Source organism: Natrix helvetica (assembly GCF_964273705.1).
Source record: "Natrix helvetica genome assembly, chromosome: 7".
Taxonomy (NCBI): Eukaryota; Metazoa; Chordata; class Lepidosauria; order Squamata; family Natricidae; genus Natrix; species Natrix helvetica.
The window spans coordinates 53,798,183-53,826,010 of record NC_138558.1 but is presented as its reverse complement, the minus strand read 5'-3'; the positions used below and the strand labels follow the sequence as shown (position 1 = coordinate 53,826,010).

The following is a 27,828-nucleotide window of genomic DNA, read 5'->3' as shown; positions in this document are numbered from 1 at the left end:
CGCTCACACAAGTGGGGCTGCGAGCACTGGCACCCCCCCTTTGCATGAGTGGGGCTGCAAGGGCTGGCACACGCTTCTCGTACAAGTGGGCCTGCATTTACACAGCCCGGTTGCAAATAGCCCATGATACAGTAGTGGGTCTCAGCTCACAGATTGGGGATCTGTTTTAGAGGTTAAAATCTGAACATCAGTAGATCTAATAATAATAGTTTTAATAGTGAGTCTTTATTATAATAATGCTAATAGGACTATTATGTTGTTATTTATTGAAGTTTAATTATTTCATTTTTAACTGTAAACCACCACTAATCTTTTTAAGTGTAATTATTTAAAAATATAATAACTATTTAAATTAAGAATTAAATCAGTTAAATTGGAAAAATATTTAAAAGATTTTTTTTTAAATCTGAAAATTTACAGGAAAATGTATGGCTATTCTAATTATGTCAGATAATTTACAGACCTCTAGTATAAGCAAATGAGACTAAAGGAAGAGGGACTTATTAGAGTAAAACCCTTCATAAACAAAAGTAGAGGGAAAAAATATTCGTACAAAGAGAATATATTCAGGAACCAAAGTGTTCTAGCTGTTTTATAGAAAAGGACTAAGTACAGATGAAATAAGCACTGAACAGTTTAAAACGATAATATGAAGGATGTGGCCAGACATTGGTAGAAACAGCCTCTAGGACTGACAGGAAGCAACTTTGGCAATTTGGGGGAGGGAGAGCGCACAGGAGTTCAAGGACCCCAAGGTGCCAGGAGTATCCGTCCTCCCACCTACCCATTGAATGATTGAGGTGAATCAGTATGATTGACAGAATGACAGGGTTGACAGTGCAGGAAGGAGGGAGGTCAGGGTTGGGAATAGAAGACCACCTCACAAAGTTTAGAGGAGTGTCAAACTCATGTCATCACGGCAATGTCACATGATATCACAACTTTTTTCCCCTTCGCTAAATGGGCATGGGCGTGGCCAGAACATGATGCATCCGGCCAGGAGTTTGACAGCCCTGGTTTAGAGGGAGAGAACCAATCCAGGTAGTGATGGGTAGGGGAAGAAACAGGAGCCATAGGGCAGGCCTTTACAGGTGAAGAGGTTCCTGATACTTAATAACAGTGGTATATTCTGGGGTTTCAAGCTCACACCAGATGCTGAATAGTTGACCTTTGGAGACCCAGACCTTTGGCTGTTGCTGATGAACAACAGGTGTATTAACAAGGGTCCCCTCATTTGTAAGTGACTGGATGACACTAGATGGGAGTAGTTCCCTCTTGGGAGACATGCCCATGGGTTTAGGGTTTGGTCCTAGGCATGGGGTCTAGGACAACTCGTCATGACCAACTTGTTGCAGCCATCTTGCCACGGAACCATCCATGTGGGATAATTCAACTGAATGTTATCTGCCACTGTTTCTTCTACATTATTTCCATTTTTGTCAATGGAAATAATGTATAAGAAACAGTGGCGGATAGTATTTATCGCATTGAGTTATCCCATGTGGATTTTCCACAAGGACTTGTCCAATAGCGAGTTGGCCACAGAGTGTTGTCTCGTTCCATAGCCATTTATTTGTGTATATGATATGCAAAGGCTTTTATTACTGAAATTATGGCAACTGTTGAAATGATAAACTGTGATAAAGAATGCAAATATGCTATACCATGCTTTATTGATGGTGCTTTTATGTTGCCTAATAACAAGGGTTCTCTGTTGTGATAGAAAAGCCAAATTGAAATGGTCAAAACAGGCTTCTCTCACAAACAATGTATGTGCCCACTAAGGTCAGCCTCCTTCATTGGAGACTATGGCAATAGACCTCTACTAGTCTACCTCGAAGCACTTTCTGCGCCAGGCAAAACAATGTTTACAACAATTGGCACCTTTACAAATCAGAGGAATCCTATTCAGCCGATACTTGAAACAGAATCAGAAAAATAAAGCCAACAATGCTGTATTGTTGTTATGCCAGACGTTTTATTCATTTCAAGGAATAACTTGCAACACCTTCATTCAAATCCAGAATAATAACGTTCTTTCAAGGCACTGAAAAAGCTATTTTATTGCAAAATAAATTAGAACAGCATTTACATCACAGGGCCAGCTCTCATTGAACACGTACGTTGGAATGACAGTATACCATTTAAAGAAGGAAACGGTTCCCTAATTTCATTAGAGGGGGAATACTTCATCATGAACATCCTCCAAGATGTTTATGAGATTAGCCTTTTCCCTTCCCACCCAGCCTAATCCTTGACAATCGTCCCCAAGAAGGTGGGGGGGGGGATTCAAACATTTTTACTAAAGGTTCTGTGGCCGTGGTATGGCTTGGTGGGCATGGCTGGGGAAGGTTACTGTAAAATCCCCATTCCCTCCCCGCTTCAGGGCAAGCGTTCTGTAAAATCCTCATTTCCAACCCACTCCAGGGGGTCGCCTCTGCAATCACCGCGGGGCCTCCGAGCAGTCGAGGAAGGCCGAGAAGCCACACACCCACATCCACACCCACACACCTGAAGCCTTCGATACGCCCCTGGGGACCCGCAACCTCCTCGGTCTCTGGACTGACCTTGCCGGAGGCGCCATCGCCCAACAGCACGAACTTGAGCTGCCTGTTGGCGCCTTCTTCCTCCGACTCCGAGTCCGACATCGCCCGCAATCCAGTGCAGGAAGTCACCTTCAGAGGGGCCTCAAAGACCGCCGCACCGCCGCCATCTTGACCATTCTGTCGGCCAGGAGCCGTTGGACTGGACCAACGCTCCAGCAAGCCGATGGGGAGGGAAGCGCCGCCGCTGCGGAAGAGGAACGGCCACGGAACGTGGTGCGGAGGAAGCAATTAGAAGAAAAATGAACCGCGGCTGCCCGTGATCAGTCCTCCCTCTCTACATCGATGGTTTCTCCCAAAAACATAACAACCCATATACTGCTTATGGCCACCGGGGGCGGGGTAATGGGTGGTAAAGACACGCCCCTTCACCTGCGCAGTGTGCGCGGCGACTTTGGCCGGTCCGTGGGAAACCAATACCTTGAATGCATGTGGAAGAAACCGACACGAATTACTGTATTTCTGTAAAAAAAAAAGTGATATAACCGCACATCTCATGCACCTTAACGTTGGGATGCTTGAAACAATTCAGAACCGTTTGTATTCTGTTATTGATATTAGTAAATGCTTGATCATCTTGCACGGCTCTCTAGCTCTGAAATAATGGAACTGATCAGTTGCGAAAGCCCAGCTAGACGTAACACTATACCGTGGGTTGCAAAGCCAAGGTCGTTTCCGCAAGAGCGCCAAGAGGTAGCAGCACCGGATAGCCTCTGCGGGAGCTTAACAGGAATGCTCTACTTCCTCCTTGGACGGGAGGCCACCAGGAAATTCAGGTAGTGACCCATGCCAAAAGCGTGGCCGGGGGAGGCAATGGCTGACCACTTCTGCATCCTGGATAGAAAAGGTACAGGGTAATGTTCATGCAGATCCTGGGAGTTGATCTTGATTCTTTCTCTTTTGATAACAATGCCCAGTCTTCATGTGGCCATGTAATTGTTAAAGAAGGGAGCTCTTTTTAATAAGTAAATAACAATCTCAACTCAAAGCTCCATGCAAGTTCCAACATACCATTGTAAGAGCACCTATGTATGACCTTTTACTGAAAAAGATAAAAGCTCCATTGTAAACACTGGTTGGCATATACTTTTATATATGTCCCATGTCCAAGAAGTATAATTTTATACCATACCAACTTCTAAATTCAATCAAATATTCAGAACTGCTTGCTGGCAAGGCAGAAAGCAGCAGTTCCCAGGCCAGTCAGAAGGGAAGGTGTAGACCAGTGCTGGCGAACCTATGGCACGTGTACCACAGGTGGCACGCGGAGCCATTTATCAGGGCACGCAAGGCACTGCCCTGTCAGCTGGCCAGCTGAGTTCACCCTTTTTTAAAGCCATTTTTCGCCCTTCCCAGGCTCCAGAGGCTTTATAGGAGCCTGGTGAGGGTGAAAAGAGCCCCCACCCCACCCCCCTGGAGGCCTTCTGGAGGCTTCATGAGCTTTCCTGAAGCCTCCGGAGCGCAAAAAAACAGGCCCTACGGGCAAACCGGAAGTTCAGGAACTGACTTCCTGTTTGCTCGGAGGGTCGTTTTGACTGCTCCGGAGGCTTCAGGGAAGCTTCCTGAAGGTCCCTGAAGCCTTCGGAGCGCTTAAAACGACCCTCCGAGCAAACTGGAAGTCATATAAAGCCTCTGGAGCCTGGGGAGGGCGAAAAAAGCATGCAAAAATGGGGGGGGGTCGCACCTATAGTGCGCACATGCACTCTGGGGGGGGTCGCACATTGCATTATGGGTGCGGCACGCCTGCAAACGACTCACCTGTGCTCCCCCCACTTATGGCACACGAGCCAAAAAAGGTTCACCATCGCTGGTCTAGACCAGTGTTTCTCAAACTTGGCGACTTTAAGTCCTGTGGACTTCAACTCCCAGAATCCCCCAGCCAGCACTGGGGGATTCTGGGAGTTGAAGTCCACAGGACTTAAAGTCGCCAAGTTTGAGAAACACTGGTCTAGACTATAGGACCAGGTAGAGCAACTGCATTTGAAACAGATAATTGACAACAGAAAAAATGACATAGTGGTCCATCCATTCTATCATTTGGGTTTTTTAAAAACTTTATTGGTTTTTAATTATTTTTATTTGTAATTTTTACTTTATTTTTTTAAAAAAATTTGTCGATAAAAGACATGTTTTTATCCCAAATATGTTTAAACTCAATTACTGATGAGTAACTCACTATCTCTGCCAGAAGCTGATTCCAAGCTTCCACTATTGTTTCTGTGAATACTTCTTAACATTATGTTTTAGCTTCTCAGTTTGAGGTTATGCTCCCATGTTCTTGATTTTTGCTTAATATTGAAAATACTGCCTTCTAGAACCTTATTCACACCCTTAATATATTTAAATGTTTCAATTATGTCACACACACCCTTTTTCCCCCTTTCTATCCTCCATGTTGTACTTATTCAGTTCCTCCAATCTCTCTTGGTATATTTTGTTGCCCATCTCTGGAGTATCTCAATCTTATAAATATCTTTTTTTGAGTGAGGTCTCTAGAACTTTATAGTTTTCCAAATGGAATTTGACTAAAGCCCTACATAACGGGATTAGGACCTCCTTTTTTTTCCCTGTTGATGATCTCTCTAGTGATGCATCCCAGAATTTTGTTTGCCTTCACAGCTGCCTGGCCACAATGTTTACTCATTTTGCAGTCATCTGCTATGAGTACATCTAAATCCTTTTCTTTCTTTTTTATAAAGATTTTTTTTTATTTTTCAATTACAAAAACAAACATTCCATCTTTCCTTATGCAGTGTGTCGTCTGGGTACAAACATCTCTGTGCAACATTGTTCCTCATTTGCCACATCTTTCACATTCATATTAACATTATTTCCCTAGACTTCATACTATAATATATTGAACATTTAAACAGTATAAAACTCTCCATTTTTCTTCTTAATATCTTCTAGTGATAGTACCATATTAACATTAAACATCATTATTCTCATCATACACATACTAACATTTTCATCTTATTTACATCTCTATCTTAATATATTTTCTACTTATTTTCTAGCCTTCTTCATTTCAAAGTCCTTTTTATTCTCCAGCCAGTAGTAAAATATTTCCCAAATCGTATAATATTCGGTTTGCCCTTTCCCCTTAATTGCTAATGTTAATCTGTTCATTTCTGCACATTGTAATATTTTCCTTATCACCTTCTCTTCAATAGGAATCTACACTTTTCCAATGTTGTGCAAATACAATTCTACCTGCGGTTAATACACGAATGATTAAATATACGTTCTCTTTATTATAAATTTTAGGTAGAATTCCTAGCAGAAATGTTTCTGGTTTCAACTCAATTGTTGTGTCATCTCTTCCAACCATATTTTAATTTTTGTCCAATATTTCTTTGCTTCTCCACATGTCTACCACGTGTGATAGTTAGATCCAGGTATTTGATGGCACTTCCAATATTTAGCTGAATTGTCGTTAAACATCTTTGCCAACCTCGGTAGTGGTAGATGCCTTCTGTAAAACATCTTATACACATTCTCTTTATATGCAGTTGACATTGTTAATTTATAATGCCTGTCCCACAATTTCTACCATTTATCTAATTCTTATAGCCAAAGTTTTTCACCCATGCTATCATTGTCTCTTTTACTTGTTCTTCTTCCAATTTTATGCCCAATAAGTAATTATACAATTTCTTTATTAACCTTTCTTCTGTTCCTGTTAAGATTTCATCTAACTCCATTAATTCTTTGTAAAAACCCTGTAATTTAGCATCTTTTTCATATCTAGACTGTATCTGCACATGAGAATACCACGTTATATCAATCACTTGCTCACTCTTTTCTTTCATTTTAAGTCCCCCTTCTTCAATCAAGATATCTTTATATCTGACAATGTTTCCCATATTAATAATATTTGGGTGAATCAATGCTTCCATTGTTGAAAGCCAACCGGTATCCTCAAATAATGTTGTTCTTTAATTTTCTCCCACACCAATAATAATGCATTCCTTATATAATGTCTCTGAAAATATCCATGTATCTTATTTTTCCCATACCATAAGAATGCATGCCAGCCCAGTTGTAAATTGTGTCCTTCCAACATCAATAATCTTATATTCCTCAGTACAATCCACTCTTTCACCCATGTCATCCATATCAGTACTGTTGCTTGATAGTAAAATTCCCAGTTTGGTAGTGTAAAGCCTCCTCTATTTCTTACATCGCATCATTTTCAGACCAATTCTTGCTTTTTTTCCCTTGCCAAATATACTTTATTTTATTATTATTTTATTAAGTTCCTCAAAATATTTCTTTTCCAATTTTAACAGAATTGTCTGGAATAGATACAATAATCCTGGCAGTATATTCATTTTAATTGTTGCTATTCTTCCTACCAAGGATAATTGTAGATTCTTCCATTTTTCAAGATCTACTTGGATTTGCTGCAACAATTTATAGTAATTATCTTCCTTAATTGTTACACATCTTGCTGTCAGCTGGATCCCTAAATATTTAACTTTCTTTACTATCTGAATGTCTACCCTCTTTACTAATTTTCTTTTTTACTTATCTGTGAGATTTTTAACTAAAATCTTAGTTTTCTCTTTATTTATTTTCAGACCTGCCACTTCTCCATATTTTTCTATTTTTTCTATTAATTTGGGCACTGTTGTTAATCGTTCTTCCAAAATAAAGGCTAAATCATCTGCAAACACCAGCAATTTTTATTGTTCCTCCATGCCTTTTATCTCTAGGTCTTGACTAATATTTCTATTCAGTACTTACAATGTCAGTATAAACAATAATGGAGACAGAGGGCATCCTTGTCTTGTACCTTTCTTAATACTTTCTCAGTCATATCTCCTTTTACCATCACTTTTGTGGTTTGCTTATGGTATATCGCCTTTATGCATTTCAACAAATCTCTCCCCAAAATCTTATCTTTTTTAACTGTGCTAACATAAATTGTCAATTCACATTGTCAAATGCTTTCTATGCATCTAAGAAGATCAACACCATTTGCTTCTCTGGATGTGCTTCATAATACTCCAAAGTATTCAAGATTATTATCATAGTGTCTTTAATTTGTCTCCTAGGTGAAAGAAACATTTTGATCTGGATGTATGAATTGATTTAAAAATCATTTTAGTCTTTCTGCAATTATTGACGTGAATATTTTATAATCCACATTTGACAAGGATATTAGTCTGTAATTTTTTATTTGTTGTAAATCCACATCTTCTTTCGCTACAAGGGTAATATATGCTTCCATCGATGAATTTGGTAACTTTGCCGCTAAAAAAAGTTCATTAAATACTTCCAACATTGGTTTAATCAAAGTGTCTTGCAATTCTTTATATAGTTCAGCTGGTAGACCATCTTCCCATTCTTTTGCCTCTTAATTGCTTCTGTTAACTCCATCACAGATATACAGGTGAAACTCGAAAAATTAGAATATCGTGCAAAAGTTCATTTATTTCAGTAATGCAACTTAAAAGGTGAAACTAACATAGGAGATAGACTCATTACATGCAAAGCAAGATAGTTCAAGCCGTGATTTGCCATAATTGTGATGATTATGGCTTACAGCTCATGAAAACCCCAAATCCTCAATCTCAGAAAATTAGAATATTGTGAAAAGGTGCAATATTCTAGGCTCAAAGTGTCCCACTCTAATCAGCTATTTAAGCCATAACACCTGCAAAGGGTTCCTGAGCCATTAAATGGTCTCTCAGTCTGGTTCAGTAGGAATCACAATCATGGGAAAGCCTGCTGACCTGACAGTTGTGCAGAAAACCATCATTGACACCCTCCATAAGGAGGGAAAGCCTCAAAAGATAATTGCAAAAGAAGTCTGATGTTCCCAAAGTGCTGTATCAAAGCACATTAATAGAAAGTTTTGTGGAAGGGAAAAGTGTGGAAGAAAAAGGTGCACAAGCAGCAGGGAGACCGCAGCCTGGAAAGGATTGTCAGGAAAAGGTCATTCAAAAGTGTTGGGGATTTTCACAAGGAGTGGACTGAGGCTGGAGTCAACGCATCAAGAGCCACCACACACAGACGGATTCTAGACATGGACTTCAAATGTCGTATTTCTCTTGTCAAGCCGCTCCTGAATAACAAACAATGTCAGAAGCGTCTTAGCTGGGCTAAAGAAAAACAGACCTGGTCTGTTGCTCAGGTCTGTTGCACAGTGGTCCAAAGTCCTCTTTTCTGATGAGAGCAACTTTTGCATCTCATTTGGAAACCAAGGACCCAGAGTATAGAGGAAGAATGGAGAGGCACACACTGCAAGATGCTTGAAGTCCAGTGTGAAGTTTCCACAGTCTCTGTTGATTGGGGAGCCATGTCATCTGCTGGTGTTGGTCCACTGTGCTTCATTAAGTCCAGGGTCAACGCAGCCATCTAACCAGGAGATTTTGGAGCACTTCATGCTTCTTTCTGCAGACAAGCTGTATGGGGATGCTGACTTCATTTTCCAGCAGAACTTGGCACCTGCCTACACTGCCAAAAGCACCAAAACCTGGTTCAATGACCGTGTGATTGCTGTGCTTGATTGGCCAGCAAACTCGCCTGACCTGAACCCCATAGAGAATCTATGGGGCATTGCCAAGAGAAAGATAAGAGACATGAGACCGAACAATGCAGAAGAGCTGAAGGCCACTATTGAAGCATCCTGGCCTTCCATAACACCTCAGCAGTGCCACAGGCTGATAGCTACGCCACATTGAAGCAGTAATTGCTGCAAAAGGGGTCCAAACCAAGTACTGCGTACATATGCATGCTTATACTTTTCAGAGGTCCGATATTGTTCTATGTACAATCCTTGTTTTATTGATTGCATGTAATATTCTAATTTCTAATTTTCTGAGATTGTTGATTTGGGGTTTTCATGAGCTGTAAGCCATAATCATCACAATTATGACAAATCACGGCTTCAACTATCTTGCTTTGCATGTAATGAGTCTATCTCATATATTAGTTTCACCTTTTAAGTTGCATTACTGAAATAAATGACCTTTGGCACAATATTCTAATTTTTCGAGTTTCACCTATATGTTTGTCTACTGATGCGTTAACTGTTTCAGATATTTTAGGTATTTCCGCTTTTTCTAAATATTATTTTATTTTCTCTTCTGATATTAAGTCTTGCTCATAAACTTCTTATAATAGTTCTGAATCACTTTCTTTTTCTCTTATTTTGGTAGTGAATTTCCCCTTCATTGTCCATTAATTTGTCTATCAGTTTCTCTCTTTTTCTCTTTTTTTAACTGATACGCCAACCGTTTTCCTGGTTTGTTAGCATTTTTTTAAAAAAGTTTAACACTTTTAATTTTGTGTGCTAATTATTCTTTATCCATTAAGCTCCTTTTATGTTTCATTAAGTTCATTTGATTATTTCCCTTTTTTGTGGATCTTTTTGTAATTCTATCTCTAAAGCCTAATATTCTTTGATTTTGTTTCTTCTTTCTGTTCTACTTCCCTCTGTATGTTATAACTAATCCTCTAATATATGCCTTGGCTGTGTCCCATACATTTTGTAGTAATGTTTCTTCTTTTCTATTCTCTTTGAAGAAAAAATCTAGTTCTCTTTTTTGTCCTTTCCATATGTTTAATTGGACTATGATCCACCCCTTTGCTTATTTCAATACTTATTTCTTGTACATTGATTTCAATTCTGCTGTCATCCATATCATATCTCTTTCACCAAGACATATGTCTGCTTGAGTAAAATGAATATTGGTTTTCTTTGGGATGCATTTCACGCCAAACATCTTGAATAGCTAGTTCTTCCACCATTCTTGAAAAGACTTTAAGGAGTGTTTTCCTTGCTTTTTAAATTTACTTTTCTAGTTTTATAGTCTATTTCCATATTTACAATTGCATTAAAGGCTCCCAGGATACAAATATTTTCATGTTCCAATTCTGTTATTTTTTTAATGGAGTGCTCTATAGAAATCCTCTTGGTTGATATTTGGTGCATATATTGCTACCAAAAGTATCAATTTATCATTCATCATTATTTCCACCATCAAAATTCTCACTTACTCATCTGTAAAAACCTGTTTGGCATTTATTGTTTCTTTTATATACAAAGCTATTCCCCTTTTATTTTGTAGTGAGAAAGCAGTATATAATTTCCCAATTTTATATATATATATACACTCTCTTTAATGCTTCCCTTTTTTGGCTGCTCCAGCTTTGGTCCAGCATGTAATGGCTGTCGTTTCCATTCTGTTGAGTTTGAGAGCCTTATCTGGGATAATCAGGGCTCTCTAAGATCTACAGAATGCGTCCTCTTCTTCCTCATCCCTACGAGGCGATTCCGGTCCGAATAGACCATCCTGGCAGTAGGATTCAACACTCTCCCCCAGGAGCTCCCAAGGGATGCGTTGTCTTGCCACAACGCTAGCCACACCCCTCCTAAACCTTTTTCTTTTGTTGCTCTGTACCCCCAATACTATACCAGAGGATCCCCCCCCCAAATGCATGATATTGACATTTGGAAACATTGAAGTGTAGTTTTCACATTTTTTACCAATTTTCTCAGCAATGCCAAATCGTTTTCATGTTATGAATACCCCCAGACACAGCAACTCTATTATACACCTTTGTGTCATCAGCAAAAAGACTAACCTTATCTAATAATCCTTCTCTTTTGCCACTTACATGCACACTGAACAGAACAGGATCTAGGACTGAGCCTTGTGGTACATTGCTTGTGATTGGTTTCTGTTCAAATAGTGCTCCAATAACAATTACACACTGGGATCTATCCCTGAACCACCTTCCTATCCACTGAATCACCCAGTGGTTAAGCCCTAGCCTGTGCAACTTTTTAATGAGCTCGTTAATCCTTTTTGTTTTAGGAGTGATTCCATTAACTTTACTACTACAGATTTTAAGGTCACCAGCCTAAGTTTCCAACTTCTTCCCTAGCCGACTTCTTGTGGATGGGTACAATATTAGTTGTTTGGCAGACTTGTTAGAAGAGACTGGTTAAACAGATCAGTTATTGGTCCAGCAAGCACACCTAGAAGTTCCATCAAAACTCTGGGATGAATAATATCTGTATCATTGCATTATTAAGCTTTAAGCAGGCTAGCTCCCCTGCCACCTCCACTTCTAAAAACCCAGGAAAAGCATCTCCCCTGCTAGGACTATTATGATCCTCTAGCTTATTTTTGTTACATTTTGTTTTGGCATCTATTTCTGAGAAGACTGAACAAAGAGATGTATTTGTTTTGATAGTTTGCTATAACCAGGTCTCCCTTAATATAATAATTATTTGCCATTTTATTTTAGTAATTACACAGTTTTTCTCCTTTTGTCGCTAAGGTATCTAAAAAAGGTTTTATCCCCCTTTTTGTAGATTTAGCCAGTTCCTCCTATTTCTGTGCTTTAGCAGCATTAATAACTTGTTTGGTTTCCTTCTGTATGTTCTTATATATCTCTCATATATCTCTCTAACAGTCACATTTCCACTGTTCTTATATGCTATATGCTTATATGCTACGTACATGCTATTTTCTTCTTCTTTGCTATCCTACTTACATTTGCTGTGAACTAGAGAGGATTCTCTTTCTTTTGCTTTTATTAATGTGCCTCCGAGATGGGTTGCTACCATTTCGCACCGGTTCGGGCAAACTGGTAGTGGAAATTGCGACTGGGTCACTGAATCTGTAGGGATGGCAGGCTTGTCATGCCCCCGAACTGGTTCCCCAGTTGCCATCACATGTCTTTTTGGACATTTTTTATGTTCTGTGCATGCGCAGGCCTATTTACAGGCACCCCTGCTCTAGACAAGCAATCTGTATATGTAAAGTAGCAGTCTGTATACAAATAGGACAATATCCAAACTTAAAAAGAGTACCATGAAAAAATAGCTGTAAAACAAGTGTTTCACCAGATATCCTCAAAATAAAATTGCGATCACACAAGGATGAACTTACTGCTGTTTTCAAACTACTGCTGTTTTTAAAACTACACTCTGAGTCAGATACACAATTCTAATCAGATGCTCTCACAATGTGAACTTCACAGAGTAAACATATCGAGTTTATATGACCCTTATATACCACACTAATAAGGAAACCCATCAAAGCCTATTCTTCACTGACTTGAGAACTGGGAGTCAGAGCCTGACTGAGGGGGCAGTTGGACAGTCTCTGAGAGAGACAAGACTCTGATTTCTGTTAAATGCACAGACTGATGGGTTCTAAGAGTTGTGTCTTGCAACCTTTCTGATGCATGAATACAATAAATTTTCTTGACTCCAGTTGTAACATTTTAATTTCAAAATATGACGTATAATAATATGGTTTGAAAGAGATAAAATAAAGAAATAAAATAAAAACCATTCATGGAGTTCAGGAGGTCTAGCGCTTAAGCACTTAGCCTTATTTTAAGGGAGGTGTTATTATTTTTGAGTTGCAGGAGGCAGCGAGCGTGGTCACCTCATGGCTGCTGCTGTGTTGCAATATTTTCGGGGAGGGCTTATTTTCAGGAGAGGGTTTATTTTAGTGCATGCCCTTCTTGTTCCTTGTCATTCATTCACTTTGAATTCTGTGTGACTTGAAAGACATCATTCCATCAGGTTTGCCTGCCAGTAGCTGCATCTTTGGGTTCTTATAAGATCATACTTGTCTGTAAGTAGTAATATCTGGCCACTTTGGCTTTGATTGCCTTCATTTCCAGTAGCTTTTGATTTTTCCAAGAGTCAGGGTCTTCTTCCATGATTCTTGCTCTCATACAATTTACAATATGTTCAAAATATCTATTTTTTTCAGTGTTATTATTAGTGTTGCTAATAAAGAGGCCAGCTTTATTTCATGTAATATTGAAAGAACTGAATGATCAGTTCTTGTGGTCCAAGACATTCTCAATAATCTGTAAATCAAAGGCTCAGTTTTGTTTTGTTTCTGATGAAGCCATGTATTGTGAAGATTAGAACTATGACCTCCTTTATATCTCCTCCCCCAATAGTATTACTGTAAATAAATAAGGGGAGACTTTGTTTTCCTACATATTGCTTCTACTATGACATCATCACACAAATTCGTCAGAAGGCACGTAAGCTAATCTCATTTCCACAGACTGGAGGGAGCATGGTTTCGTGTGCTGCCTGCATCTTGTAGGTGGACTTTGCTTGTTTCTATGGCCTACTTGCTGGCATGCCGAAGATTGGTGCTGGTCCACAGACCAGGGGTTGAAGTCCCCTAGTTTACATAGTCAAAAGTCTTTCAATTAAAAAAGGATCCAACTGTTCCCAGATAACAGTGCAAGACCTCTGCTTGGGCATCTCCATGGATGGGATCCAACTGGCAACAGGTTTGAGGACTTAGTAGATCAGTTGTTGAACAAACTCCTGTGCCCGGGCTCAAATCGCGTGAGCCCCCAAACCCAGGAGGGAACAGGAAACCTGAAACAGGGCTGCTGGATGGCACTTTGACATACTGTTTCGCCACTCTTACCACCACAAGGTAAGCCTTAATAGTGACTCCTGTCTTGTCCGATCAGAATCATCCTTTGTCTTCCTCCAGCTGTGCTCTACACATGTCTTGGCCCTTTTCAGAACCTGTAAGTCCTCTGAATCATGGGGAGGATCAGGAATGATGAGTCAAGAGAGGTCGCATGGGTGTAATCCTGCCCAAAGCCACAGCCATCCTTAGATTCCAGATTGCCACCACGGTTTCAGTGGGACCATGCAGCAACACCTCCAGGATATCCCTCAATTTCCTCTAGAACCCACCACAGTCTATCAATTACTGGAGGTAGACCATCCAGTAATCCAGCCTCCCTGCACAGGGGGCCAACATATGAGAGCCTCAAGTGTTGTGGCCCAGCCGGTGCCGGTGCCGCTGCCACCAGACTCCGACAGCGAGGTGTCCTCTGAGTCGGCTCAAGAGGAGGTGGGGGACCCTGGACAGGGTTCCGACGCTGAGCAGGGCGCAGAGAGGCTGGTTGGCCACCAGGGGGCGCCTGAGGCATGGAGCAGTGGTGAAAGCCAAAGGAAGGGGGCTCCTGATGTCATGCCTTGGAGCAGTGGAGAGGAGTCACAGGACAGTGAGTCAGACAGCAGTGAGCTATTAGATGCTCGTTACCGACGTGCTACCCGGCGTAAGGAGCAATTGAGCAATTACCGGAGATAATGGCTCTCAGCTGCTGATCATTAGACTCCTCTCCAGACTATAAAGGGACTGCTTGTGGACACACCCTTTGCAGGAATCAACTGATCATTGGAGTTGGAGAAGCTCAGATCTGTGTCGTACTTTGGCAGGCTGGATTGCTGCTAAAGATTTTACCTGGATTACTGTCAATCTGTTCCCTGGACCTTGGCTGCTAAGGTGATTATCTGGAGCTTGGTAGCTGGATTGCTGCCAAGGGGTGTCGCTGTAGCTGGATTGCTGCCCAGAGTGCTATCTTGACCTTGGCAGTCTGGATTGCTGCCAAGGTGGAACCTGTATGTCAATAAACATCTTTGAAGAGACTTTGTGTCGGAGTGTCTTGGTATACAAGAGGAGGGGGTCAGAACAGATTGATTCCTGCCCCAAACAAAACTCCATTAAGTTGCAATGGAGCAACTACAAGCTGAGATGGCCCAGTTGGCTCAACTGATTGCTTTGCTGGCTGGTCAGGTCTCTCAGCTCCAGGGGCTTGCAAACCCCCTCCAGCCAAGGAGGAAATGTCCAGTGGCTACACCAGACAAGTTTGATGGCAAACAAGCAATGTTTGCAGCGTTCCTGGGCCAATGCCAGCTGTTTATCAGCTTGAGAGCGGAGGACTTTCCCACTGACCGGACGAAGGTGGGATTTATCATCAGCTTGCTCTCAGGCACAGCAGCGAGGTGGGCCACTCCATTGCTCTCCCAACCGAGCCCCCTGCTGGACGATTTTCAGGGTTTTTGTAACCATCTCCGGCTGATGTTTGAAGATCCCATTAAGGGGGAAACAGCCACCAGACTCCTGAAAGAGTTGCACCAGGGGCGTGGTTCTTTGCAGGATTATGTCAGCGAATTCCGGCTGCTTAGTCAGGACTCTGCTTGGAATGAGCCAGCCCTTATGGACACTTTCCAGGACGGCCTATCAGATGGCCTGCAGGACGAGCTTGTGAGGGTGGACAGGCCTCCAACGTTCGACGCGTTGGTTCATTTGTGCCTCCGGATAGACGCCCGGCTGCAGAGGCGGAGGCCTTGCCGCGTGTCCCAGGAGACCAGTAGGGTGCCGGTCCCTCACGAGACTGCAGTTGCACGGAGGAGCCCATGGAGTTGGGTGCCGCCAAACCCCGCTTGTTGCGCACGGAGATGGACAGACGGCGTGCAGGGGGGTTGTGTTTCTACTGTGGGGATTTTGGACACTTGGCTTTGGTTTGCCCCAAAAAGGGTAGGGGGCCTGTGCGGACTGCGGCCTCCCCTCAGCAACGTGTCGGGAAACGGGCGGGGCCCAATCTGAGGGAGACTTCGGGTCGGGCACAGGCCGGAACAGAGGCGGAGGGGCCTCCACGACATCTGATTCTTGCAGCGCACATTCTCTTGTCGGGTAGTCCGCAGGGAATACCAGCCCATGCCTTGGTCGATTCCGGGGCTACCACGAATTTTATGGATGCAGCGTTTGTCACTAAATATCACGTCCCTCTGTGCCCGGTAGACCCTCCGATGCGAGTGGAGACCATTGACGGCCGGGTGCTTCTGTCTGGGCCCATCAAGAACGCCACGCAGCCTTTGTGCCTGATCCTCGGGGAGCATGAGGAGGCCATTCAATTTTACGTGGCTTCGGGTCTGCATTTCCCCGTGGTGTTGGGCTTGGCTTGGCTGCGGGCGCACGATCCCCAGATCTACTGGTCGCAGAACCGCATTTCGTTCCCGTCCTTGCAATGCGTGGACCATACCCGTCATGTTTGCGCGGCTCAGGTGCCCAGTTCGGCCGAGGTGACAGTGCCGCCGGATTTAGCGGAGTTCGCGGACGTGTTTAGCGAGCAGGAGGCGGATCAACTGCCACCGCACCGGCCTTACGACTGTCCCATTGACCTGGTACCTGATGCGAAACTCCCGACGGGCCGCCTATACTCCATGTCTGAACCGGAGTTGGCCGCATTGCGGGGCTTCCTTGACAAGAACCTTGCCCGGGGTTTTATCCGGCCTTCGTCTTCGCCCTTGTCTGCCCCGGTTTTGTTCGTCAAAAAGAAGACCGGGGATCTAAGACTTTGTTGCGATTACCGGCGCTTGAACGCCATCACGATCCGTAATCGCTACCCGTTGCCTCTGATTCCCGAGTTGTTGGAGCGGCTCCGGGAGGCCGTGGTGTTTACCAAACTGGACTTACGTGGAGCTTACAATCTGGTTCGAGTCAGGGCGGGGGACGAATGGAAGACAGCCTTTGGCACCCGATATGGACATTTTGAGTATACGGTCATGCCGTTCGGGTTGACCAATGCCCCAGCTGTCTTCCAACATTTTATGAACGATATCTTTCGGGACCTTTTGGATCAGTTTGTCGTCATCTACCTGGACGACATCTTGATCTACTCTACGTCCCGGAAGGATCATCAACAGCACTTGCGTCAGGTCTTGCAGCGCCTTCGAAAGCATCGCTTGTTTGCCAAGCTGGAGAAGTGTCAGTTCTGGCAGACCACCATCGAGTTCCTGGGGCACTGTATTTCCCCTGAAGGAATTGCGATGGAGCCAGGCAAGGTGGAGGCATTACGAAGTTGGCAATCTCCTCGACGGATGAAAGACGTTCAGAGACTCCTCGGGTTTGCCAACTACTACCGGTCCTTCATCCCCGGCTTTGCTTTCTTGACCGCGCCCCTCACTCGGCTCCTGCAAAAGAAAGTGCCGTTTCACTGGGGGTCCACGGAACAACAAGCGTTCGTGGCCTTGAAGCGCGCTTTTACAAAGGAGCCGATCTTGAAACACCCTGATCCCCATCGCCCCTTTGTAGTCGAGGCGGATGCGTCCGACATCGCGGTGGGGGCGGTGTTATTGCAGGCTCACGCCCCTGATGGCACCCTTTTCCCTTGCGCCTATTACTCTCGGAAACTCAATCCTTCCGAGCGCAATTATACCATCTGGGAGAAGGAGTTGCTGGCTATCAAGGCGGCGTTCGAAGCCTGGCGACATCACCTGGAGGGGGCCAGGCATCAGGTCGAAGTCCGGACAGACCATCGGAATCTGGAGTTTTTGACAACAGCCCGGAAGCTCAATCAGCGCCAGATCCGGTGGTCTCTGTTTTTTGCCCGGTTCCACTTCAAGGTCACGTATATCCCCAGTGCCTTGAACCAGAGGGCGGATGCCCTATCTAGAAAGCCGGAGTACTCAGACCCTGCTGACTCCCTGCCCCCCCGGACGGTCCTACCCGTCGAGTCCTTCGCTGCAATCCAGGAACCCGTGGATTTACGGTCGTTGATACGGAATGCGCAGCGAAACGACGAGTGGGTGGAACAACGGCGGGCAGAGGTAGGGCCGACATCCCCGTGGACCTTTGACGAGGACCTTTTGAGGTATCGGGATCGGCTCTACGTGCCTGCAGGACCGCTCCGTGGATTGGTTCTCTCCCACTGTCATGACACTCCGGCAGCGGGACACTTTGGCCTGTTCAAAACTTTGCACCTGGTTTCCCGTACGTTTTGGTGGCCTCGCCTGCGACACGATGTGCAGACGTACGTCACATCATGTGTGCAGTGTCGACAGGCCAAATCAGCGACGGGAGCTCCTCCAGGCTTGCTACAGCCATTGCCGACCCCGGACAGACCCTGGGGAGCCGTGTCCATGGACTTCTTGACGGAACTGCCTCCGTCGTCCGGTTTCACTACGGTCCTAGTGGTGGTGGACATGCTCACCAAGATGGCGCATTTCATCCCCTGCCGGAGATTGCCGACAGCCCGCGCCACCGCCCGCATGTTCATCCAGCACGTGTTCCGGCTGCACGGCCTACCTGACCGGGTCGTCTCCGATCGTGGTACACAATTCACGGCCCAGTTCTGGAAAGGGCTGATGGCCGCTCTTGACGTTCAAGTTTGTCTGTCCTCGGCGCACCATCCCGAAACCGATGGAGGGACGGAGAGGGTGATTGGGATTCTGGAACAATATCTGCGCTGCTTCGTGAACCAGCAGCAGAACAATTGGGCGGAGTACCTCGCCGTGGCGGAGTTTGCGTTCAACAACTCGCAGCACTCCTCCACACGGACGACGCCTTTCATGGCGAACGTCGGGTACCACCCTCGTTTTTTCCCTCTCACCCCCGTGGACTCTCCGGTCCCCGCAGCGCAGGATTTCCTCTCTGAGCTTCAGGCGGTTCACCAGATGGTGCGCCGCTACGTGAATCAGGCGAAGGAGGATTACAAGCGGGTGGCGGACAGGTCTCGCCGTGCTGTGCCGGAATTGGTCGTGGGTGATCGCGTGTGGTTGTCCACGCGGCATCTTCCGTCCCACCGGCCTACGAGGAAGTTGGACCACCGGTATCTGGGGCCGTTCCCTGTGGAGGCCGTTATCAATCCGGTGGCCTATCGCCTGACCCTCCCGCGCTCGATGCGAGTACACCCGGTGTTCCATCGCTCGCTCCTGATCCCTGAACGGTCGGATTGTCCTCTCCGACGTCCCTCTTCGCCCCTGCCGTCGTCGCCTGACGTGCACGCACGGCCATCGCACAGAGTGACCCGGATCCGTGACTCGAGATGGCTCAAGGGTCGGTTCCAGTATTTGGTCGACTGGGCGGACGAGGACTCGGACGGTGGGACCTGGACCGATGCGACGGCTGTGCATGCTCCAGCTTTGGTGCGGGCCTATCATGGACGTTTTCCCTCCCGACCGCATCCCGAGCGTCAGGCCCGGGGGAAGGGCCCTGCGGTGAGGGATAGTGTTGTGGCCCAGCCGGTGCCGGTGCCGCTGCCACCAGACTCCGACAGCGAGGTGTCCTCTGAGTCGGCTCAAGAGGAGGTGGGGGACCCTGGACAGGGTTCCGACGCTGAGCAGGGCGCAGAGAGGCTGGTTGGCCACCAGGGGGCGCCTGAGGCATGGAGCAGTGGTGAAAGCCAAAGGAAGGGGGCTCCTGATGTCATGCCTTGGAGCAGTGGAGAGGAGTCACAGGACAGTGAGTCAGACAGCAGTGAGCTATTAGATGCTCGTTACCGACGTGCTACCCGGCGTAAGGAGCAATTGAGCAATTACCGGAGATAATGGCTCTCAGCTGCTGATCATTAGACTCCTCTCCAGACTATAAAGGGACTGCTTGTGGACACACCCTTTGCAGGAATCAACTGATCATTGGAGTTGGAGAAGCTCAGATCTGTGTCGTACTTTGGCAGGCTGGATTGCTGCTAAAGATTTTACCTGGATTACTGTCAATCTGTTCCCTGGACCTTGGCTGCTAAGGTGATTATCTGGAGCTTGGTAGCTGGATTGCTGCCAAGGGGTGTCGCTGTAGCTGGATTGCTGCCCAGAGTGCTATCTTGACCTTGGCAGTCTGGATTGCTGCCAAGGTGGAACCTGTATGTCAATAAGCATCTTTGAAGAGACTTTGTGTCGGAGTGTCTTGGTATACAAGAGGAGGGGGTCAGAACACTCAAGGATGGACACCAGGGCGTGATCTGATCATGACAAGGGAGATAATCTTAATTTCCCCACCAGGTTATATTGCCATTGTTCTGACAAGAAGATTAAATCTGGTGCGTGACCACTCTCCTGAGTTGGGCTGCTTCTGAGGCTACACGCAGAGATGGCAGATTGAAGTTCCCCAGAACCATAAGTCTTGGGAACTCTACTGCCAGCCTAACAGGGCCTCCAGCAGCTCAGGCAGGGAGTTTGCTACACAACAGGGAGGATGGTATACTAGCAACGATCCCATCTTATCCCATGAGCCTAATTTCAGAAAAAGGATCTCACAACCAGAGCCTTGTGGAGCAAGGCCCCTGAGAGCCAAAAGAGACACTCTGATAATCACTGCCATCCCACCTCCCATGCACTGGTGTCTTGGCTAGTGCCAAACCTGAAAACCACCTAGACATACACCCTTTCTGGAGTCAGCCAGGTCTCAGTAATACACTCCAGGTCAGCTCGTGCCTCAATAAGATCTTAAACAAGAGGATCTATATTACTAACTGACCTGGCATTCAGAATGGGGGCATGGGGTATGCTGTCCAAGGACTGGGAATGAATTCGGGGAGCCAGAACACACCACCAATATTTCACATTGGGGGTATCTTCCCCTGTAATGGCCTGCCCTCTGCCCCCCATAGCATCTCCTGCCTGTCACCACTGTGATCCTACCCTATGTTCCCCAAGATAAATGTTTCCTCTTCCCTCCCACCCTGCTTCCTTGAAGAGCCAAGGGCTCTGGCGCCCCTCTCCAATCATTCACATTCATACTCCCAGACAGGGATGAGGGAGGGAGTCCCCATGGTGTTATAGCAAAAGCTATCAACACCGAGAACACCCCCTCTCCAACCCCTACCCCCTTGCAACAACCACACTGTCCCAACTGGTCCCTCTCACCACTCAGAAGGGGACCACTTACACAAAACCTCTCGACCCAGGTCCCACTCAAGCCCCCTGCCAAGGCTGATACCCTAGGAGCAGACCTTGCACATTTCCCCGGCTCTTAACTCTCCTCTTAAGCAGCCCCGATTGTTATGCCCACTGTCCCTCCATTGGCCACAATTCCCTCCAAGTCTTTCTTCTTTTACAAATCCTCATGAGCAATGAATGTGACTTCTTTGAATTCCACTGTAGAACCTCTCTTTGTGTCTGAGGGGCAAGTCACTTCCAGCCGGTCTCCACCATACTGGAACAGCTGAGTTTCAAACAGCTGCTGCTTGCTCACTCCACCAATGGGATGCCTAAGAGTTCAGAGATGGCCCTGAACGTTTTGCCGCTGAAATGCACGCTGCCAGACAGCTAAGTTAGATGCCAGTTCCACAGTTTCAAACTGCTCTCATGGTATGGCATGATAAGTATCTGCCTGTATTTCTCAGCATTGAGGACACCATTGATCCTGACCAAATCTTCACCTCCATTTGTAGAGATGCAGCCCCAAATGTGACGAACAAACTTCCTCCTGCTACAGCCAAATATTTCAGATTTTGACTCATCAGTCCTGAGCACCTCCTACCATTTTTCTGCACCCCAGTTCCTGTTTTTGCACATAGCCGAGTCACTTAGTATTGTTTCCACATCAGAGGTATGGCCACTTCTGGCCAGACTTCTCTGGACAGTAGATGGGTGAACCTGGGTCCCACTGGTTTCCCCCAGTTCTGTGCTGATAGCAGTAGTGGACATCTTATGTCAAAGGGAAGTACACATGATGTGTCTTTCATCTGCTGCATTATTTTTCCTTGGCTGACCCCTCTGTCTACAGTCTTCAATGCTGCCCATTTCTTTGTGCTTCTTCAAAAGAGCTTGAACAGCATGTCTTGAAACGCCAGTCTACTTTGAAATCTTTGCCTGGCAAAGACCTTGTTCCTGTGCTGTTTGGTCATGGTGTATGATCTGTGACATGAAACTTAACTTCCACAATCTCACTTTAGAGCAAAGTTTAGCTATTCCTCACTCAATTTTAAGCCCCCTATACAGGTATTTATGTTTCAGTTGACTATGTTTCAACCTACAGATGAAATTGATGATCATTACCACCTGCTTGGTATAATGGTTAATCATACACCTGACTCTAATCCTACAAAATCTCTGACTTCGTGTGTAAGAATTGATGCTGCTTTGAAGGTGGAAGGGTGGTGACACCAAATATTGATTTGATTTGGATTTCTCTTATTTACTTTCCATTTTGTTAATTAAAAATAAACTATTAATATTTTTATTTCTGAAAGCATTTTTAATCTACAGCATTTTTGTACAAGTGCCTAACATTTTTGCATGGCACTGTACATCACTTCAGAATTCTTCCCATCTTTAATATAACATACTGTGTAAGCTGTACAGTTCAATTGAAAAACAGATCAATGCCCTCTCCACTCACCCCCCCTCTTCCAAGACTATTTTTGTATATGGCCTTTCAAGCAGGTGTGAAATTCAGCAGGTTCTGACAGGTTGTGGAGAATCGGTAGCGGAAATTTTGAGTAGTTCAGAGAACCGGCAAATACCATCTCTGGCTGGCCCCAGAGTGGGGTGGGAATGGAGATTTTGTAATATCCTTCCCCTGACATTCCCACCAAGCTGAGCCCACAGAACCAGTAGTTTTAAAAAAAAATGAATTTCACCACTACTTTCAAGGTACAGCAGGACTCATCATCCCAGAAGAGAGCCACCAAAGGGACAGGAACTTGCAAAGGCATCTCCAGCCTCAGAAACCTTGCTCAGCATTCCACAGTGCCTTGTAGTATTCAAGGGACAGAAACATTACTGCTACTAAGTAAAGGCAAGGTGTCCTATTTTTCTAGTGCCCAAAGATAGAAAAAGAGATATCATAATCTTCCTTTGGTATCAGACTTCTGGGCATCCTGCATTATTGAGGTAGGATCAACAGCTATCTACCCTGCTAAACTACTCATCATTTCACCCTTACCTCTTCTGCAATCAGCACCTGTCTTTCTGTGGAAAGATTCCTCATCTTCACTCCCACCAGAGTATCTGCAATGCACTGCCTTGAGATGTGATCTACTTCCAGGTAAATATTTTTTACCTCGGTGGCCTTTTTGTATCTGGTTCACCGAACACATGACATAACATAAACCACTGCTAAGCAAAACATTTTAGTATACCTAAATCCTAATGCAACACATTAAGCCGTGGTTTATTTAATACAGTGTGTCAACTAGTATATAACCTGAGTATAATCACTCTGAGCAAACATTAACCAAAGTTTACTGATCATCCGAGGGCTTAGGCAAACAAGTCATGTCTTAGTGCAATGGGACTAATGGCTTATCTCAGCCGCACCCTGGAAAGCAAGAACTTGAGAGTCCGAGGAAATACCAGGAGCCCCCTAGAGAAACATTCCGGGTCGCCTTGCCAGGCGCGCTGCCAAGGGTACTCCGTGGGGTCCGCCAGGCCGCCCGCCCCGAGCAAAGCTACTGGCCGAGGAAGAGTGAGGCTATGTGGTCCTGCCGTTGTCGCGCAGAAGGCGACCAGGATAGGGAACTGACGGCGGCGGTTATGGCTTCTTGCTGCCCGGCATTTACAGCAAGAGCGTTGCTCGCTGCCCGGCGAAGAGAGGCACTGATCCCCGGTCGCTCTTAGTGTAGCTCCAGCCTCGGCCCGACGCTTCCCGGAAAACAGTTGGGTTTCCCTGAGAGGGCGGCAGCGATGGAGACGGCTGGAGAGGGGACACTCGGCCCCGAGCCTCTCCTCCAGCCTTCATTGCACAGGGCGACACGGGGCCGCCTTTGGGAGCTTGCAGGTGCTTGGCGAGGCTCGGCTAAGGCCGAGCGGCCCGCGAGGAGCGTGCAAGCGCAGCGGCTGCCTCCTTTTCTCGGCGCAACTTGCCCGCGGATTTGGCAGCGACATTCTCACCACTCGCTTACTCCGCTTACCGAGATAATTCATTTTTCTGGGTTATGTCTTGGTGCAATTAATGTGCCATGTGAATTCAACGCCTCTGATCGGTGCAACGTGCTGACCCAGAAAATGAACTCTTTCAACAAGTGGGGGAAGCGAGTGGTGAGGATGTCACTGTCAAGTCCCTAGGGAACTGAGCCTGGGCGACTGCTCAGACATTGTAACTTTTACAATGTAGCGTTTTTCGAGCCCTCTTGCTTTTGGGCCCGGAAGAGGAGCTGCGTTTTGGGGAGGGTACTCAAAAGTGGCGCTCAAGGAAAGAAAAAAAGGTCAGGCTCGCTTCCCCACGTCCTCTAGGACTCAGACGGCAAAATAGACCCTGCGTGATTAAGATCAGCCTTCTCTCTCCCACCCCCTCCGCATAGGCTCTTTTCCTCCAGGGGATGGTCGAACAAAAAAAAACCCCAGCTGCAATGGGATAGAGGCTTTATTGATTACTCGGCCCAGTTATTTCTTCCTTCCTTTTTAAAATCAAGTTTAGGGTGATCGTAACCATCCCGGCCGCGTTTGACGGGAAGAAACCAGCCAAGGCCGAGCGAGGCGCTTCACCTCCTTCTTCCCGGACCCAAATCGGGCTCGAGCTGCTCCTTCTTTCGCGCGGCCAAGAGACTCAGGAGGCAAATACTCTGACGTGACTGCAGTGATTTGGAACGGGGACCCGTTACGCTTAATTGACACTCGTCTGCATAGAGAGTTATGCAGGTTCCGTTCTGAAGAGCGGGAAGGGAGCTCGATCAGTCCGTAGACATCCTAGAGAGGTCTGATTATGGAGGATGTAGAGATAGGTGGGCTGAGTTCCTGCAATGGGAGATTCTCAGTCATCCAGGTCATTATTGTCCCAAAGGTGCTTTTTTTTTTTTCAAAAGGCAACTATACTTTGTTTTCCCTTGAAAACGTTTAGCTTTTCATCCAAGAAGCTTCTTCCAGAACCTTCGTGACAATCAACTGGTAGCATTGGCATCCACACAACGAGGTCAGTTTGTCTGACCTCTGCCCCGACTGGGCATCTTGTTAGTTAATGGCCCCAAAAGTTCAGTGTTCCGCTGGCCTCCTCCCCGCGATCTCCTCTTCCTGCAGCGCGCAAAGGGCACCAGCGTAAAGCAGGAGAGATCCTCTCCTGTCGGGGCCCTGAGAGGTGGAGGGAAGGAATGGCCCTCTGCGAGTCGGGAAGCAGTGGGCTTTAAGCAGCGCGTCACTCCGCTTCGAGGTCGGAATGGCCCAACAGTCCTGCAAGCTGATTTCTATCAGGGCCGGGATCTCCGGGGGCCTGGATGAACTAGAAGAGGGGAAGCAGGCCTCCCCCTCTTCTAGTTCATCCAGGCAGGCGAGAAGATGTACATCGGCAACAGAAGCTCCCCCCCCTTGCTCATTTTTTGGAAAAGGCCCGTCCCAGCGGGAGGGAGCACTCCTTGGAGAGCCTTCAAGGATCGTTCCGTCCCCTGTCTGTCACACCGAGTTCCATCTCGCAGCGGCCCACCGACCCGCTGCCTCCCCCTGCTCGCTCGCTCGCTTTTTGCCAAGAGTTCTAGGAGACCCCTTAACCATTGGTTTCCCCGACCTAGGCGATTTTTCTTGGGGAAACCCGGCGCTAGAGGGGCGAACGGCTCCCAGGAGCAGCGGTTCCTCCTACAAGGGCCCTCCGCAGGGCTCGCCGGGCAGGACGGGTTACTCACGGGGCAAGCAGTCGCTCCCGCCGCTCAATCTTCCCTAATCTGGTGAGGGGGGGACGGGGACTCGCACTTGCCCAAAGCCGCGGTGGGCATACGGAGACTGGCGGAACACTGAACTTTTGGGGCCATTAACACTGGTCATCCAGTGGCAACCGAAGCTACTGCAGCCGTCTCTTTCTGACCGCGGCGGGCCTTGCCGAAGCCAGTCTCAGATCTGGCCCAACCTTCAAGACTGTGCGGCGGCCTCGCCTGCTGCTTCACGCCGACTTGGCAAAGACCGCCGCCCCCTTTCGCTTTTCAAGTATTGGCTTGGCTCAGGGGGTTTCCCTGGCTTTCCTCCCCGGAGAGAAAAGATAACGGAGGGAAGAAGAGGCGAGGCTCTCACTCCTCCTCGCGACTCCCCGGCGTCTGGCAGAGACGATCCAGGTCTCCGCGGTTGGGCATTCACGGACACCTGAGAAATCCGCCTCGGGAATCAGGCGACCCGCCGGGCCGGTTCAACGGAGGACGCTGCCTTGGCGGGAAAAGTTTGCACCCGCCTGAGCCGGTTGTGTGAACGCGGCTATCCCCCTGGGGAAAGCCCCCGCTTTTCAGGAGGTCTTTCTTGGGGGAAGAGGGGCCTCACACAGAGGGGGCTCAGTTTGGGGGCCAAAGGCATCCTGAATCAGCGCATTTTCCCTAAGCAGGCGCCCCGCTTTCGGCGTTCATCGGCGGCGGCGGCGGTGTCTCGAATTAGAGCCGGTAATTGTCCATCATTAGCGGGCCTGAAACGCGAGCTGTCACAACAATTGGAACAGGTCTGGGCGGCCAGGAAAATAGCCGGAATGATTAGCCTCATTATGGTTGTCAAGGCGCGTCGGAGAAGCCGGAGGTGCAAATTGGCCTTGACGGGCGAAATCCAATGCCAGGAAAGCGCCGGGTGTCCTGGGGGAAGGGTATCTCCGCCTTGATGGGCGAGAGGGCCGAGGACGGCGTTTCTAGCACCATCCTAACTTCGAAACCACGCCCCGCCATGCACAGAGAGGTGCCCTAGTCCCGCGAGCTGCTTTCCTGTAGGGAAAAGAGGCTTCGGCACTGGCAAAGAATACAATAATTACTGGAAGTAATCATTCCTAGTCTGTCTTCAGGATCTCACTGCAACAACCTCATGAGAGATAACTTAGATAATTTAGGACGAGGGTTTGAACCTCAGTCTTTGCCCTAGTCTCCGCTGCGCCTCCCTTCCCACTTGCTTTGGGCCCACCCCGCCGTGGTCGTAGTTCTATGAACCCGGAAATTCTGACTATTGGGGCAGAACAAGCCCCAGTTGATTAATGGGGTTTGGAGAGGCAGATGGCATGGATTCAGATACCTATTTTACCCCGTCTTTGAAAAGTCAGTTAAGATCCTTGAGTCAGTTTCCATTGAAGCCTTTCAGCACCATCGATCAGATGTAGGACTGAAATCAGCGGCTGTGCCTTCCTGTAATTAATCACCTTTTCCATTAATCAGTGGAGACATTACTTCTGAGTAGACGCACATAACATTGCATTGTGCATAGCAGTAACTTCTGGCGGTCTCAAACGGCGAGCCTCTCAAGAGCTGGATACCCATACCGTGACTATTGGCCCAATAGCATTGTCTCTTTCATGGCAGATGCTCTGAAAAAGTCATCCCCCTTCAGTCCTGCACAGTAGAGATTATTCTTGGATTATTCCCCGATTATTGGTCGAGCTGCTGGGGCAAATCCAGCTGCTCTCAGAAACATACAAAAAAGGATGGTGACAAGCGCAACTAAGTTTCCTAGTCTCCATGCCGTGGTTCAAATCTACCTTCAGAAAGGCTTATTCCCATCTACTGCTTTGATGCCATCCTTGGGAATATAACCTGGCAACAGACGGTCCTGAAGCTCCAGGAAGATCAGGAGGACAATCACCACCGGATTCTGGGGAAACAAACGACCCCCTTTGTGGGCCAACCAGGCCATAGATCTGGCGGGAAAGGCAGCCTAACTGAACTGTCAGCTGTCGAGGAGGAGAGGGAACAGCTTTTAGCTAAAACGCCCGGCAACTTTCTACTCTCCAAGGCTGTTAGATGCGGATAGGAAGAGAGC

General features: G+C 46.6%; 1 protein-coding gene across 1 annotated transcript in view; it reads right to left on the bottom strand.

The window, feature by feature from the left end:
* RAB28 (RAB28, member RAS oncogene family) overlaps nt 1-2,918 on the bottom strand; it is an 87,841-nt gene extending 84,923 nt beyond the window's left edge. Inside the window, exon 1 of the mRNA XM_081959861.1 lies at nt 2,568-2,918. Within this exon, the coding sequence (XP_081815987.1) occupies nt 2,568-2,648 (81 nt within the window). The 5' untranslated portion in view covers nt 2,649-2,918. The remainder of the gene's footprint in view (nt 1-2,567) is intronic.
* Between the last annotated feature and the right edge of the window lie 24,910 nt (nt 2,919-27,828).